This window comes from Panicum hallii, chromosome 4 (assembly GCF_002211085.1).
Source record: "Panicum hallii strain FIL2 chromosome 4, PHallii_v3.1, whole genome shotgun sequence".
Lineage (NCBI taxonomy): Eukaryota > Viridiplantae > Streptophyta > Magnoliopsida > Poales > Poaceae > Panicum > Panicum hallii.
This window is the reverse complement of record NC_038045.1, coordinates 202,023-218,697: the sequence shown is the minus strand read 5'-3', so window position 1 is coordinate 218,697 and position 16,675 is coordinate 202,023. Positions and strand designations below refer to the sequence as shown.

At 50.5% G+C, this 16,675-nt stretch overlaps 2 protein-coding genes and 1 long non-coding RNA gene across 7 annotated transcripts; 1 reads left to right on the top strand and 2 right to left on the bottom strand.

Moving 5' to 3' along the window:
* Nucleotides 1–1,251: 1,251 nt before the first annotated feature.
* LOC112889832 lies at nucleotides 1,252–2,859 on the bottom strand. The gene is made up of 3 exons (XM_025956606.1): nucleotides 2,655–2,859; nucleotides 2,136–2,585; nucleotides 1,252–2,051 (listed from the first exon to the last, which is right to left on the bottom strand). The coding sequence occupies exons 2-3, from the start codon at nucleotides 2,541–2,543 to the stop codon at nucleotides 1,374–1,376; spliced, it is 1,086 nt and encodes a 361-aa protein (XP_025812391.1). The 5' UTR covers nucleotides 2,544–2,585; nucleotides 2,655–2,859; the 3' UTR covers nucleotides 1,252–1,373.
* Nucleotides 2,860–8,972: 6,113 nt separating this feature from the next.
* LOC112889396 (phytoene synthase, chloroplastic) lies at nucleotides 8,973–12,286 on the bottom strand. Of its 5 annotated transcripts, none has more exons than XM_025956003.1 (7): nucleotides 11,951–12,051; nucleotides 11,431–11,856; nucleotides 11,251–11,301; nucleotides 10,584–10,756; nucleotides 9,742–9,977; nucleotides 9,458–9,650; nucleotides 8,973–9,367 (listed from the first exon to the last, which is right to left on the bottom strand). In XM_025956003.1, the coding sequence occupies exons 2-7, from the start codon at nucleotides 11,843–11,845 to the stop codon at nucleotides 9,194–9,196; spliced, it is 1,242 nt and encodes a 413-aa protein (XP_025811788.1). In that variant the 5' UTR covers nucleotides 11,846–11,856; nucleotides 11,951–12,051; the 3' UTR covers nucleotides 8,973–9,193. The 5 variants fall into 5 exon arrangements, with proteins under 5 accessions (XP_025811788.1, XP_025811783.1, XP_025811784.1 ...); XM_025955999.1 differs by adding an exon at nucleotides 12,073–12,286 and having other exon boundaries at nucleotides 8,976–9,367; nucleotides 11,431–11,962; XM_025956000.1 differs by adding an exon at nucleotides 12,073–12,286 and having other exon boundaries at nucleotides 8,976–9,367; nucleotides 11,431–11,958.
* Nucleotides 12,287–12,422: 136 nt separating this feature from the next.
* LOC112889397 lies at nucleotides 12,423–15,074 on the top strand. The gene is made up of 3 exons (XR_003228096.1): nucleotides 12,423–12,548; nucleotides 14,775–14,855; nucleotides 14,952–15,074. It is a non-coding gene; the product is annotated as an uncharacterized LOC112889397 (long non-coding RNA).
* Nucleotides 15,075–16,675: the final 1,601 nt, after the last annotated feature.

The following is a 16,675-nucleotide window of genomic DNA, read 5'->3' as shown; positions in this document are numbered from 1 at the left end:
CATTCAGTCCAACGGACTCTCTTCTGTAGCCTGATGAATTCGCCTTCTTGGCACGACGGTTACATATCTTGGCCCATACCTGCAGAACCTTTTAGATGGATGGAGTAATCAAGCTGCTGATTTAAATATGATTTGATCATGGTCATGGAGGCAAATAAGAGAAAAGCCAAAATTCTGTTATTCCAATTGAGAACCTCTGTAATGACAGCAAGAGAGAGTTCATACAGAGTGCATCTGTAAACTCCACCGTGCAACTGATCTACACATGAGCTGTGAACGATAGCACTCTTTGAATCATCGCATTTGACCATTCTTATTTAGTTTTGGTTGCGCTAATAATTAACCACCTCAAAGTACGATGTCTGCAAGTAGTTGATGTAATGCAGTCAGCCTTACAAGTCTGTTCAGGTTCAGGTTCAGTCAGCTTCACAATTCTGTCCATGTATGTTCTGAACTACACTAATTTCTTGAGCTCTATTGCATTTCTGCTCTATTGGTACCCACGCCAGAGCGTTTCTGCTCCAATTCGCAGCTAGCATCCATCCGTCAGTGGCGTGTCAGTGGTTGCTCCGCACCACACCTCGCCGGCGTCGTCAATTAATCAATCTTTGTTGGAAGAGCCGTGTCAGGAAATTAGAACACAGTAATGAAACAGCACGATATCCCTGATGCCTGAGGTGCCTTACCTTCAAGCTTCACGAGCACTTGCAGAGTCTGAAAATGCCAAAATGAAAAGGGCAGAGAGATTCAAATCGATACATCCGTTCGCCCGAAATGAAAAGGGCTATTGTTGACTAAAGAATCTCGAACTTGCAGCCATAGAATTGTCCCAAGAACTGGCTGAGCACACCTGGAACCAGCTCCTGCTAGTTGCTTCACGGGGATTACGGAACTGGGGAGAGAATAAACACGATACTTCCTTTTGCATTCAATCACAATGTGTTTTCCTTTCCCCTCAAAAGAGATGTATATAACATGACAGGATTATTGATTTTTCAGGTTATTGCGAGTCATTTCCACAAGACAGATATGGTTGCCCCGAATTGTAACAACAGATACATTGAATCTTCATGGTTGTCGAGGACTCGTATACACATGAAAACAGGAGTTCACAGAATCACAGTTGAGATGGCACATTAAACTAAAACATAGAAAAGCAACTGATTGCCACCCGGGTGAAAACATAGGAAACGGGTTCACAGAATCACCAGTTCAATTCAAAACATAGAAACGCTCACATTAACACCTGAATGAAAACATAGCAAGGGTTCCTCATAATACCAGTTTGGGATTACAATATATTAAAATAAAACACAGAAGAGCAACATGAACCTCACTGAAAACATAGGAACTCATGACATGGTTTTAGCATCTTACAGCCAAAATGCCACAGGATCCATACGGATGGACTCAGCTGATACTGTATTAGGCACCTCATAGTATCGAACCTGACGACACTTAACCCTCAAGTCATGCATCTTGTCATACTTGAGGGAGAAGGTCATCAAACGATACATGTGGCGTCCGCGTTGGGGCACACCTCCTACACCTTCTGACTTCTCGAGCAGCACCTGATCAGCTTTGTCTTCCTTGACCTTCACCTGACAAGCGTTCTCTTTCTCAACCCACACGCACTCAACAAGGCAGTATTTGCGCCAGTTTTCCATGTAGACGAGGCTAGCGCTTACATGCCTATCAGCTGGGTGCTTGCTGAACACCTTCTCCTTGCTGCACTTCCAGGCAGGGCAATGTCTGTCACCAGTGTTGGGCACGTTGCAGGCGTAGAGGCACCCAAAAGCCTCTGGGTCCTTCGAGAACCCAACCAAGGCTTTCAGCTTGCGGTCAAAGTGGCCACGGCCAGTGAAGGGCAGCATCCACTCACCGAGACATTCCCACACAAACTTCCCCATGTCGAAGATGAATGTGGTGGCCACAGTTTCAGTTTCTTCACCCTTGACGCTGACGAGGATGCTCTGTCCATCAGAGTGCATGGCGTAGGAGGAGACATCCGTTGTAGGGAATGGCGGCTCTGGGAGCTGGCGCCATGACCACTTGTCATTGCGATCAGAATCAGAATCAGATTCAGATTCATCCGGCGACGAGCCATCACTGTCAGATTCAGCATCAGAATATACCTGCGGCAAGCGGCAGAGCTCAAAGCATGCCGCGTCTATAGCGAATAGCTTATCGCTGCCCACGGAGAAGTAGATGGGAAAAGCCGGACAGTTCGTCCGAGGGCCTAAGACGACGGTCCGTGCGCGGACGTCCACCAACTGGACGATGCCTGAATTATTGTGATGCAGCCCCATGATCTTGGTGCCAAAGGCGGACGTGAAGAACTGGGGAAACTGACGGTCAGCCTGGTAGCGCCAGAAAGGCTTCGGCAAGCGCTGCTCGGCGTGTTCATCTGATGTGCACGGCAGCGGAAGCCTTACCTTGCGGATGCTGTATCCACACTCCCAGTCATCAACGACAAGGTAAAGGTGCCGCCGACGCTCTGCGGTGCTGCCGCCATCACGCTCGCCACGCTGCCGCTTCGGCATCCCCGATCCTTGCTCGTCGCCTTCTTGTTCTCTACTACCAGCCTGCACGCAGACTCAATTTTACCAGGAATCGATTTTAATATAGAAATCAATCAGGCCAAATCCTCCAACTGCAACTATTTTCGACAAATCCAGGGCACCGAAGATGGAGCGGCGGCGGTTGAGGGTGAGGCGAAGAGGAGAGCGGCGGAGGCGGGGGCGGAGCCGGAGAAGGGATGGATTGTAAAGGAAGGAAACCCCTGCAAGTTTCCCGGCGACGGTGGACCTAATGGGCCGGAATTCATGAGCCGTTACCAAACTGAAGAAAAACCGCCGCAGCGGCCCAATTATTTGGGCCTCCTGCGCGGAGTAAGTATCCGGTCCATCTGTGGCCTTTTTTTTTTGCTCTTATGTAGAGCACGTGCCACAGGCACATGTTACGTAAGAGAATAAAAAATAATTATTTTTTCAAAATTGTACAACTATTAATGGGATTTCAACATCAAAACAGTTCACAAATATCATAACAATTTTATTATATATATTTATATATTTTATCAGATTAAATTGAGATGTTATCCGGAAAAAAAGAGATTAAATTGAGATGCTCGAGCATGTCGAGCAAGCCAGTACATGACGAAGAAGTAAGCAATGAGCTAATCTATCTAATCTAATTTAATCAGATTGATGATGGTGAATTGGTGATTAGCAGCAGAGCAGCGTGGCACGCAAGCAGCGCAAAGATCAAGAACTGACATGGATGCCGTTGGGCGAGTGAGCACACCACGTCCTCGACCCTCACCCGCGTGAGCCCCCTCGACAGCAGTTTGAGTAGGCCAGCGACGTCTTAGTCGAGCTCGATCGGCCAACCTTGTTAGTGACGACGCGACGGCATCGGGGGAGAAGGCTCGGTGGTGCGGTCGACCTCGCCGAAGAAGGGGAGGCTGTTAGCGGCACAAACGCACGCCAAGATCCACCGCAAGCTTACGGATCGTATGTAGCTTTTCCCTCAAGAGTACTCGCCAAGGTTTGTCAATCTGTGGAACCAAAAATGTAGGGGCTAGTGTCAATGGCAAGGGAGACCTGTTAGTAATTTTGTGCATGGTAGATAGGATTGCATGTTTGTTTTTCAGTTGATGCATGCATGCGAGCACCGGGCTGTGGCTGCCGCGCGCGTAGGAGGTTGTGGCGCGAGACTCGCTCGTCCACGAACCTGGGCATGCAAGCATGGCTGCCGTTGCGGAGGCGTGGGGATGGACGCGCTGATTTTCCGCACGGACGCGCTGTGATCGTGCTGCTCTTCTGTGCTCTCCAATAAAAGAGAAAGCTAAGAACAGAAAACGCTGCCACTTTATCGCAGCACAAAACCTGTGAGTCCAAGTGATCTCGTGTGAGCTTGTGTTCACTATTGTCACTGCTCGTGTCCTACTCGCCGACGTTCACGGTCGTCCGGCGACCAACAAGTGGCATCAGAGTCATAAGACGGGACCTGCGCCGCCATGACATCGCCGCTGCGCCGTGGCCGGACGCTGCCGCCGAGCAAGGTCGGTACATCGGGGGGCAACAAGACTCTGTCACGCTCGCCGAAAGGGAAGTCGCCGCAGCGCACGCCGACCCCGAGCCGATCTCCACCGCGCCGATCACGCACGCGGGATGCACGACGTTCGCACACCCGGGACGCACACCGACCGCGGGAAGTCATCGTCGAGCGCATCATCCGTGAAGGCGGGAGCTCCAGCAACTGGCCGCAGCTTACGAAGACAAATTACGATTCGTGGTCACTGCTGATGAAGTTGAAACTCCAGGCACGTCACCTATGGCGGGCCATCGAGGACGACGGCGTCGACTTCTATGACGACCGTACCGCACTGGAGGCAATCTGTAGCGGCGTCCCGCCGGAGATGGTTCCCACCCTGGCGACCAAGCCGTCAGCCAAGGCAACATGGGAGGCTGTACAGACGATGCGCATCGGGGACGAACGGGTCCGGAAGTCAACGGCACAAAGCCTCCGCGCCGAGTACGAGCAAATCGCCTTCCGCGACGGTGAGTCAGTTGAGGATTTCTCCCTCCGCCTATCCAACATTGTCCAGAGACTGGCGATCCTCGGCGACCCGGAGCCGGAATCAAAGGTCGTGGCCAAGTTTCTCCGCGTCGCGCGACCCCGGTACCGGCAACTTGTCGTCTCCATCGAGACCCTCCTCAACATCGACACGCTCTCGGTCGAGGAGGTCACCGGCCGGCTCAAGGCGGCCACTGAAGACGAACCAGCGCCGCCCCAGACCGCCGGTGGCAAGCTGCTCCTCGCGGAGGAGCAGTGGCTGGAGAAGTACAAGAAGCAGGAGTACAGCCGCGGCGGATCGAGCTCCGGTAGCCGCGGCAAGCGTCGCGGCAGAGGACATGGACGCAGCGGCAGCGGCAACAACAACACGCGGGCCGGCACAAACGCCGGCGACACCTGCAGGAACTGCGGCAAGAAAGGCCATTGGGCCAAAGACTGCCGAGGTAAGCCCAGGCATGAGCAGGCCCACGTGGCCCAAGATGACGAGCCCACTCTTCTTCTTCCGGTGCGATGTGAGCAGGAGGGGATTTTTCCCCAAATCGAGCCGCCGCCGCCGAAGCAAGATCCGGCGATCCCGCCGGCGATTCACCATGGCGGCCACCTCCACCTCACCGAGAGCAAGGTGTTCGCCGCCTTCGATGAATCCGAGGACCGGGACCCGAAGCGATGGGTCCTGGACACGGGTGCCTCCAACCACATGTCGGGCTCACGAGCAGCGTTCTCTGACCTCGACACCGGCGTCACCGGGTCTGTCCGCTTCGGTGACGGCTCCGTCACGCAGATCGAGGGGACTGGCACCGTGCTTTTCTCCTGCAAGAATGGGGAGCACCGGTCACTCCCCAACGTCTACTACCTACCGCGCCTCACCGCCAACATCATCTCTGTCGGCCAGCTCGACGAAGGCGGCTACCAGGTGCTCGTAGAGGACGGCGTGATGCGCATCCGCGATGAGGAGCGGCATCTGCTCGTGAAGATTCCTCGTAATCCAGGAAGGCTGTACATGCTCGACGTCACCATCGCACGCCCGGTCTGCCTAGCGGCACGCACCGACGACGACTCTTGGATTTGGCACTCCCGGTTCGGCCATATCCATTTTGCCGCTCTGCGCAAAATGGCGCGGGAGGAGCTGGTTCGCGGCTTGCCCCTGCTCAATCAGGTGGAGCAGGTTTGCGAGGCCTGCCTTGCCGGCAAACAGCGTCGAGCGCCGTTCCCGCAGAAGGCGCTCGGGCGTTCAACAGAGGTGCTCCAACTCCTCCACGGCGACATTTGTGGTCCCATCACGCCGGCGACACCAAGCGGTAACCGGTACTTTCTTCTGCTTGTTAATGATTACTCCCGATATATGTGGATCTCCTTGCTGCCATCCAAGGATGCTGCTACGACGGCCATCAAGCACATTCAGGCCGCAGCAGAACGCAAGACAGGGAAGAAGGTCAAGGCTCTCCGCACGGATCGTGGAGGAGAGTTTGCCGCAGCGGACTTCACAGCATACTACGCCCAACTCGGCGTGCGACGCGAGCTCACGGCGCCGTACACGCCCCAACAGAATGGCGTGGTGGAGCGCCGGAACCAAACTGTCGTGGGCACAGCACGCAGTATGCTGAAGGCCAAGGCGCTCCCTGGCGTATTCTGGGGGGAGGCTGTCACGACGGCCGTGTACCTCCTAAATCGGTCGTCGTGCAAAGCCACTAGAGGAAAGACGCCATACAAGCTCTGGACAGGAAGCTCGCCGGTGGTGCATCACCCCCGCACGTTCGGGTGCATCGCCCACGTCAAGGTGACCACGCCAAAACTGAGGAAGTTGGATGACCGCAGCCGGCGCATGATCTTCGTCGGGTACGAGCCGGGCTCCAAGGCATATCGTGCCTACGATCCGACAACCCGGCGTATCCACATCAGCCGCGACATCATCTTCGATGAGGCGGTGTAGTGAACCTGGTCCGCTGAACACGATGTCGACCCCGGTGAGTTCATCGTCCAGGAATTCGATCCTCAGGAGCCCGCCGTGATCACCACCACCAGTACAACGACGACATGCATCCCAGCTGCAGGCTCTACATCAGGCTCATCCTCAGCAGCTCCATCATCATCTTCGTCGCCACCAGCCATGGACAGGTCCATGGCGAATGCACCTGCCAGCGGCTCTGCTTTCAGAACACCGAACCCACAGCCGCAGCAGGGCATCGAGTTCGCCTCACCACCAAGTGCTGGGTTCAGTGAGCAGCTGGACGCCGACCATGATGACGGTGCGCCCCTTCGTTTCCGCTACGTCGACAACGTGCTTGGGGAGTCTGAGGCACCCGGGCTCGCTGCACGGGAATTGGAGGAGCGGCTGCTGCTAGCAAGCGACGCCGAGCCGACATCGTATGAGGAGGCGCTGCTCCATGAGTGCTGGCGCCACGCGATGCTGGACGAGATGACGTCCATCGAGGCGAGCGGCACCTGGGAGCTGGTCGAGCTGCCACTGCACGCGAGGCCGATCAGCCTCAAGTGGGTCTACAAGACTAAGAAGGACGCAGCCGGGGTCATCACCAAGCACAAGGCCTGGCTCATCGCCAAGGGATATGTCCAGCGCCAAGGAGTTGACTTTGATGAAGTCTTCGCCCCAGTTGCGCGACTTGAGTCCGTCCGGCTGTTGCTTGCCCACGCTGCCTCTGAAGGCTGGGCAGTGCATCACATGGACGTCAAGTCCGCATTCCTCAATGGCGTTCTCCAGGAAGAGGTGTACGTTGAGCAGCCCCCAGGCTTCGTCCTCAAGGGGCATGAACGCAAGGTGCTGCACCTCGTCAAAGCTCTCTATGGACTCCGTCAAGCCCCACGCGCCTGGTACTCCAAACTGGAAGAGTCACTGATCAACCTCGGCTTCGAGAGGAGTTCTTATGAGCATGTTGTCTACCTCTGCGGTGAACAGAGTCAACGCCTTGTAGTGGGGGTTTATGTGGATGATCTTGTGATCACTGGAGGGAACCAAGCTGACATTGATGTGTTCAAGGCAGAGATGCAGGCAACATTCAAGATGAGTGACTTGGGTCTTCTCCACTCCTATCTCGGGCTTGAGGTGGCACAAACAGAGACAGGCATAACTGTAAGTCAGAGTGCCTATGCAGCTAAGATACTGGAGAATGCAGGCATGACTGGGTGTAATCCAAGTCAAGTCCCAATGGAGCCACGACTGAAATTGAGCAAGGTGAGCACTCCTAGTGCTGTTGACCCTACAGTCTATAGAAGCATTGTGGGCTCCTTGCAATATCTGGTGAACTCAAGGCCAGACCTGGCATATTCAGTCGGCTACATCAGTCGGTTTATGGAGGCACCGACAATGGAGCATATGGCAGCCGTCAAGCGAGTGTTGAGGTATGTTGCTGGTACCCTGCATTTTGGCTGTCATTATACTCGGAAGAAGCAAGCACAGCTCGTTGGCTATAGCGATAGTGATCTGGCCGGTGACGTTGACACACGGAAGAGCACTACTGGAGTCTTCTTCTTCCTTGGCAACAATCTCATCACTTGGCAATCTCAGAAACAGAGAGTTGTAGCTCTTGCGAGGCTGAATATATAGCTGCAGCTACTGGAGCATGTCCGCGGCTTCTTGCAGAGCTCAAAGGCGAGAAGGCCAGCGCAACCACACTGAAGATCGACAATCAGTCTGCCATTGCACTGAGCAAGAACCCGGTGTTCCACGACCGCAGCAAGCACATAGATGTCAGGTATCACTACATCAGAGAGTGCGTCGAGGAGGACCGGGTGCGACTTGAGTCCATTGGGACAACAGAGCAGCTGGCGGACATGTTGACAAAGGCCCTGGGAAAGGAACGTTTCTGCTGGTTGCGTTCTAAGATCGGGGTCATTGACGTAAATCACATGCACAAGAATTAGGAGGAGAATTTGTTAGTAATTTTGTGCATGTTAGATAGGATTGCATGTTTGTTTTTCAGTTGATGCATGCGCGCGAGCACCGGGCTGTGGCTGCCGCGCGTGTAGGAGGTTGTGGCGCGAGACTTGCTCGTCCACGAACCTGGGCATGCAAGCATGGCTGCCTTTGCGGAGGCGTGGAGATGGACGCGCTGATTTCCCGCACGGACGCGCTGTGATCGTGCTGCTCTTCTGTGCTCATGTCCTGCTCGCCGACGTTCACCATCGTCCGGCGACCAACAAGACCTACATGTCAGGGGCGTCTGTCAGAGGGAAAGAAAGAGGTTAGTGGTTGAAAGCACGTTGAGCAGCCTTGAAAATTAACCATTGGACAGCTTGGTTGCATAGCAGACAGACTCGTTGAAATGGGACTGTTGAAGAGGAGAATACTTTGATCTTGCTTCGATCGAGGAAGAATTATATCTTGAGCTGCATTTGTCTTTTTTTTTTTGAACTTATCTTGTTGGTACCAGCTTCCATGGAAAGCACTGCCTAAAAACATTTCATATTGATTTGTGGTATTTACTTGGTTGGTTTTCGAGTCCCAACTAGTAGGTTGGTTGCAGTGCTTTTTTCTATCCGTGCCTGCCCCCAACATTTAGTTTCATATGATACACCTGAAGAACAATAAGTCCACCAGGACATTGCCCTATTTTCTATCTAGCCTATCCTGATCATCTTGTCTTGTTTTCAGTGGCGGCTAGGTCTGGCTATTTCTCAGTGAAACCGGTAGCAGTAGCGACTTCCCATATGCAACAGGAAGCGCTAGCAGTTTCTTCCCTTTCCCGACATATGCCCTCTTTGTGAAGTTGTTGTAGTCGTTTGCTTCAATCTCATCCAGGATTTGCCGGTACAACAGTAGGGAGGCCCATACCTGGAATGGAACAAGGAAACCCGTTTCATCACTATGCTAAAGAAAGAACGACAAGTGCTCTGCTGTTCAGTGCTAAGTTGTTCAACTTACTGGCCATCTGCTAGCCTGTGAGAGCTCAGTCACCCCTCTCTCTGCCTCCTCAAAGAACATCCTGGCCCTCTTGATCTGCTGCTTCATGAAGTTTCTCCATCGGTTTGTGACGACACCATTGAAGATATCCTCATCAGAGAGCCCTGCCTGTGCCAGTTCATCTTGTGGTAAATATACCCTTCCTCTTCTAGCACTAAAAAACATGAAAGAGCAACGGTGTAAATGTTCAGAGACATGCTACTTTTAGATGTTCATGCCTAAGCTGTACGGAAATAGTTACTTACTCCTCTCCTACATCCCGGAGTATATTTGTGAGTTGGTTCGCAATTCCGAGAGCCAAGGCAGCACTATACACGCTTTCAGTTGTTGCCTTAGACTCAGGTGCGATGCCCATCACAGGTACACTCATTAATCCCACAGTTCCAGCAACGTAGTAGCAGTACATGTAGAGCTCGTCGAAGTTCTTATACCTCGCCTTTCTAAGGTCGCTCCGCATCCCTTCAATCATGTCCCTGAAGGGCTGCCACAAATGTGCATTGCATGAGAGGTAGTCCTGTTAGAATGGTGGCATGTACAACATAGTTTGCCAAACCACGAAGTAACACAGGCAGTGATAGGAAGTTTTTGGTCTTATTACTTGGACTTTTCTTCTGAACCTCTCCTTCTAGATTATTATCCAGATTATGATTAATTCACATTACCAAGGCCATATAATTAAATCTTAACTGTTGCCTCTAGCTCCATGTTTGGCTTTGAACTGCCGGGCCACTGTGGGCCAATCAGGAATCCTCTCCCCCTCCATTGCACCCTAAAAAAAGTTCACTCTAAAAGATCCTACATTTCCTTTTACCTAAACAGCTTTGACCCAACGACTCTCTTTGTCCATTTACCTAAACAAGCCCACTACAACATGTGCACGTTTAAATTGAACTTAATAACAATAGCATTGGAGACTAAAGGCTGAAAAATCTGTATGATTTTGTTCTTGTCAACTTAGCAGGTATCTAGTCATACTGCACTAAATTTGCGAGGCCTACGGAATCCAAATGCTAATTAGGAATAGCAACAGCTGTACAGCAGGTATCTAGTCTAGCAGTGGCATTCAGTTTCATCCACTAGTTATTACCTGAATGTCTATGGGGAACCTTGAGATGGTATCAGAAAGAGCGGCATCAAGCATATCGTAAGGGCGTCCCGCGAATAGATCCTCTAGTCTCTTCTCCCACCGGTCCAAAGCTGTTGGCGTAATGTAGTTGGCGTTTGGCCCATCTACGAGCTCATCTGTCCTCCTACACCACACTGCAGAAACACACCCATCAGATTTCCTAAGTCATACCTGAAGCAGGTCATTTAAAATCTCCTATACTTCAGTTTCATATTCTAATAAGGTAGTTTGAAGCGTGAAGAATATGTTCTCATAGCTTTCCAAAAGGTCTTAAAGTATCCATGAAACCATTTAACAGCGTTTTAACCTACCGAAAGCCTATTCTAGTGCTTCCACAGACACTGTCGTAAAAAGTACATTAGGCCTTCATTCGTCGTTGACTATGTTAATTCCCACTGAGAGCTACTTGACACTTGACACCATTACTTTAAAAGTGTGCCAATCTTCATCCAGATTCTTGGAATTTGCTGTTAAAAGCAACTTTTCTTCTTCTTCTTCTTTTTTTACTGCAGCAGCACAAGGTGCATGCAAATTTGCTGAGTGAACTGTACATACTAGGGGATTATATCGATGGAATGGAAGAGTGGAGGGGGAAGACATGGTGATTGTTATATATTGAGATACCTACCATAGATGGCCCATATGGCGCGGCGCCGCTCCTCTGTCATCAACATAGTTCCTGCCATGAGCAGAACAGACACACATGTACGCCATCATCAGGACTGACCATATATACCTCATGGCTAGCTCATCGATCATTTGGAGAGGAGAAGTGCTCGATTATTGAAGATTGCTGCTGCATACATACCGAGGTAAAAAGTCTTGGCATACTCCTCGCAGATCTCGCCGCAGCGGGCGTAGGCCTCCTTGAGGCCGTTGCGCGGCATGTCCAGCTGCTGGGGCCTGACGTCAAGGAGGGGCGTGCGCAGCTGGCGCTTGAGCAATGCCGCCTGCTTGAGCACGACGTCGTAGACCTTCTGCTCGGACGAGACGACGGCCTCTCCCGCCGGGTTGACGGCCAGGCTGGAGTACACGGCGGAGGTCCGGCCAATCTCCCCCGGCTCGAGGCCAAGGCACGCGTACCTGAGCGAGCAGAGCATCCAGCGGCGTGCCGGCACCCGCCTCTTGAGCAGGGAGGAGCACTGGAGGCTCCCATGGTGGTGGATGTCCCGGACGGCGTCGGAGAGCCCGGGCGACGCTGCTCGTACGAGGATGATGGCCATATGTCTCTTATCTGCAAGACGAGGCCAATGAGCACAGCAGAGCACGCACTCTGGGAGCGGAGGGAGAGGGATGACTGGGAAGGAGGAAGGGAAAAAAAGACAGACCACGCACGCTAGCTGGGTGGTGGCCGCACTACCGGCATTCAGTTAGCATCGGGCAAAAGGTTCCATGGGAATGAATGAATGTACTGGAGGCCAGAAGCAAACAGCTAGAGTAGGCCACTCACCTCTTATCGCCACCACCAGTCGCCTCTCAGTCGCTCTGCTCCCTTGCTTGCTCTCCTACTACTTACTACTTGGCATATGCTGCTCTTGCACACTTGTAGGGCAACAGGCAGCATGCATTTGACATACTACTAGCTAGCAACTAGTAGATGAGCTGCATGTGTCTCCTAGCTTGTGATGTGGAGCATGCTCTGGAGCCTGGAGGGATAGGATCATCGGAGAAGGCACCGGGCACAGGCAGAGGGAAGAAACAAAGGGAGAGACGTGGAGCGGACAGGGGCCAGCCAAGCCGGCAAGGGATAGATAAGCTTATCACATGCCAGCGCTGTGCGGGCGTACTTTGGAGGCCGCTGACGCTGAGTGGTGACACCTGGAAAGGCCCGGATTCACCTGTCCGACGTGGCCCGGAGCGCTGGTGGGCCCCCACTCGCTGACATGGCATGCAATTCCTGGCTACCATTGCCTCTCGAGCTTTCAGGTAGGTAATATAACTCATCACCCAATGGTCTGCTCTGCTCCAAGATTTCGCTGCTCTGCCTTTCTTCTTTCATTTCCTTTTTCCCTTCACTTTTCACCTGATTGCTTAGCAATATGCATGCATCAGTTAGAAATCCGGAGCATAATATGCATGAATGTGGTTGGAAGTTCGGCAGGAGCACGTCCAGCTAGGAACAGAAAAAGTGTACATTTCTCCTCTCTTTGTGGGCTGTGAGGTGCACAAGCACAAAAGGCACTTGCGTATAGAATTGCATTTGCGTGGTGGAGCAAGAAAGATGAGAAGACGAACAAATGGTTCGCATGCAGTAACAGAAAACGTGCAGGGTTTGGATTTTGGTTTGGCTTTGGCCTGGGGTAGACCCCGTAGGCTCAGGACAGGAGCTATCCATGTACAATGCATGTCATGTGTGCGATGTAGACTCCCGCTGCCTTTTCAGATTAGCTTGGCTATCTATCATATATTGACTGACCGTTTGCTTAGTTACACTAGGTACTCTGCAAAGCCCTACTACGTGTGTATATATCATCATTGTCAAACACTCACATGCATTGTTACACTATGTATAGAATTGTTATTATTTTCTTCAGACTCCGGATGGTGTCACTTAATAGACCTTGCTTATATCGGTACATATAGATAGGGGTATCTCCTACTAGTGTGTCCAGCTCGAGGGGCGCGAGGTTATCCGTAATCTTGCACTAAGCTTCTGGGCGACAGAGCGTACGGCACGGGCCTGATGATTGGGGGCACGGTCTCCGGATCTCCCCCCACGCACTAGCAGGTCCGGCGCATCCACGTGCCCGCAAGGACGAAGTGCTCAGGAACAGCTACCACGGGCCCGAATCACCGTAGGATGGTCTTGGGCCCCCACGTGTGAAAGCCGGACCCCAGGAGGCCTGAGCGCCTGGACCAGCCGGGGGCCCGAACCTCTCATCCCACCAGGGGGAGGTCCGGTGCCGCCACGTGCCCCTGAGGAAGCGGCCGCTAAACCAGCACCGCCATGTGTCCGGTGGATTCCAGCCTTCTGCGAGAAGCCAGCCCAACTACCGCATTAAATGTGGGTGGTTGTGGTGCGCATGCCTGAGACAGGGCATGGGCTACCCTCTGACACGTTGGGCAGGTATGGGTGACATCATGGTAATCCCGCCAGTTACCGAGGCGGCGCGTCACATCACAGCGCCGCGTGCGTGGGCGAGGGACGTATGGTCACATCACAGCGCCGCACGCGTGAGAGAAGAGTTATTATGACATGCTACAGGAAGGCCACAGTGTGCGCTGCTACAGTGCTCAAAGGCTACAGCACAGTAGGTCAATATAGCCCCTTCGCCTATCAGCGCGAGCTGACTCTACGACGACAGCACGACTCCCTCTACGCATGTCAGCGGCAGCAGACCCTATACTAGCAAGGCGGCACAAGACCATATCCAGACAGAGGATATGCACGGAGGTTGATGAGGCAGATCTCTAGATCTGAGTCATTTAAGGCTCTAATGTTTACGTTATTTAATATGTCGTCGGGTACACCTGTCGGGCCCCCGCTCAGTGTACGCGCTCCCCTTGAGCTTATAAAAGGGATAGTGCGCACGTTAAAACACAATGGACACAGACACACACAAGTTTCACGAACATAGAAGTTCACCCCACACAAGTTTTCACAGACTCACAGAAGTTTCACAAACTTAGTAGCAATATATCACACAGTGGACGTAGCGTTTTACGCTCCGGTGGTCTGAATCACTCTAAACCCTTATGTGCTTCTCGTGTTCATACGCCTCTAGATCGAGGATTCCTTGACTTGCCCCAAACTCATCCTAAACTAGGATTAAGCGGGTGCACTCCACCACTCGACTAGAGAAATCATCCGACAGCTTGCATCTAGCTAGTATAGTGTGCAGTTGACTCTTATATATATCACTATCCAATTCTGATCAATATGGCCTGATTAGATTGCAATTTTTTTCAACACGATACTATAGCACTTTCGTTTGTATTTGATAAATTTTATCTAATCATGGACTAACTAGGTTTAAAAGATTCGTCTCGTGATATACAATTAAGCTGTGCAATTAGTTATTTTTTTACATATATTTACTGCTCCGTGCATGTATCCCTCTGTGCATGTATTCCAAAATTGATGTGATGGAAAGAGAGTGTAAAAAGTTGGAATTTTGAGGGGATCTAAACAAGGTCTAATTTTCTCGTTAGGGTGCATGCAGAAGCCCAGGAGCCATCAGCCAAGGACACAACAAAACTCATGTTGTTCCTGCCAATTATAAACACGGGCAGGTGAGAAAGATTGTCAGTCCACGTAAGCTGTGTTACTCGACCCTCCATGTTTTTTTTATATAAAAAAGATCGACCTTCCCTGCTCAATCCTTTCAGAGAAGAGGGACATAGCAGGCTAACTGTCGCAAAAGTAAAAGCGGCAGCTTTTCAGGAGACAAAGTTTTGATTGGCAGATGGAGCAAGTGCGGCCGCCCATCATCCAATGACTTGGGCCGGAGTTATTAAGGGTGTGTTCGTTTCCGGGTACTTAAAATTTAGAGGGGTCCTATCAAAAAGAATCTTGTCATTTAGAAGTATTAAATAAAGTCTAATTACAAAACTAATTGCAGAACCCTAGTGCTAATTCGCGAGACGAATCTAATGAGGTATATTAGTCCATGATTAGCGAATAATTACTGTAGCATCACTGTGGCAAATTATGGATTAATTAGGCTCATTAAATTTGTCTCGCGAATTAGCACACAGCTGTGCAAAAAATTTTATAAACAGATTTTATTTAATACTTCTAAATAGCAAGATTCTCTTTAATGTGATGGGTCTAAAGTTTAGAGGGTGGGAAACGAACAGGCCCTAAAATCGAAACAAAAGCTGCTCCGACTCAAATGTGTAATCAAGTTTGATCAGTTGGATCCCCTCTTCGTTGTGGCTGCAGATACGGTACATCAGAAGTTTTGATGTCTTGATGATTGATCAGGATACTGGGAACAGGGCCAATCATGGCTAAGTATGTTCTTCTACCTATTTTCATTTTTTTCCCTTTCTATCTTACTGATCCTTTATTTTCGAAAGATCTATGTTTCTGAAATTAATAAAATTTTCCTTTTCGAAAAAAAATGTTTCCGATCCTTTTCGGGACAAGAAACTTCACCTGGTCTGGATTAATAATCTGATTTTGGTATTTTTCTTCTTCTTGATAGGATATCTGATGATGAGGTAACGAGAGATATGCTTGCACATGTGGTCCATGAATTCATCTGCTCTTGTCACGTGGTACACAAAATTGGAGACTCGAGAGTGGTCTGATTCTGACTTCATGGCTTTGCAGAAATTTGTTTAAAAGCTGAACAAAAGGCCATAACTGCAACATAATCTAAATTCGAAATGATAGAAGAAGAAGAAGAAGAAGAAGAAGAAGAAGAAGAAGAAGAAGAAGAAGGGACAAGAAGACTAGATTTCTTCTATCTCCAACCATCGTTCTCTATATCCTTTTTTATATCCTTCATTTACAGACTTCTCTACAAGATTCTCTCCTCTATATCTCATTTCTCTTCAACAACGTTATCTAAATCTCGTTCTCTATACATTAAACCCTATATTAGAAACGTATTTTGTTCCAAATTTTTGTACGTACGTATTTAGCATACCTCAAATGCTATGGATATATTTTATTTTTATTTAATCCAGTGTTTAAAACGTAAAGAAAAAATAGAGAAGAGGAGAGAGAATCTCTATATATAGAGGAAACCTGTAGCGTTCTCTATTTTAGAGGACCATTTAGAGAACACTGCTGAAGCATATAGAGAACGGAATCTTCTCTATGTATAGGGTAGAGAACGGTTTAGAGTCTCTCGTCGGAGACAGCCTTGCTACATCTCTGGAAGCCCATACCTGGAGAATCACGACTTTGAATGCCAAAGACCGAAGTACAGTGGTGGCCTGAAAACTGAAAATATCGTGTCACATTAACTTAAAGGCAGTGGAGCTTGTCTCTTTTAATGTAAGGCTGCAATATAATCGGTTGGTTTGTCTTTTTTCTCCACGCACGCAATGCAAAGTGAGCAAAGGTGGAAGGACGGCATGGACTTGGTCGGAGGTGCGGC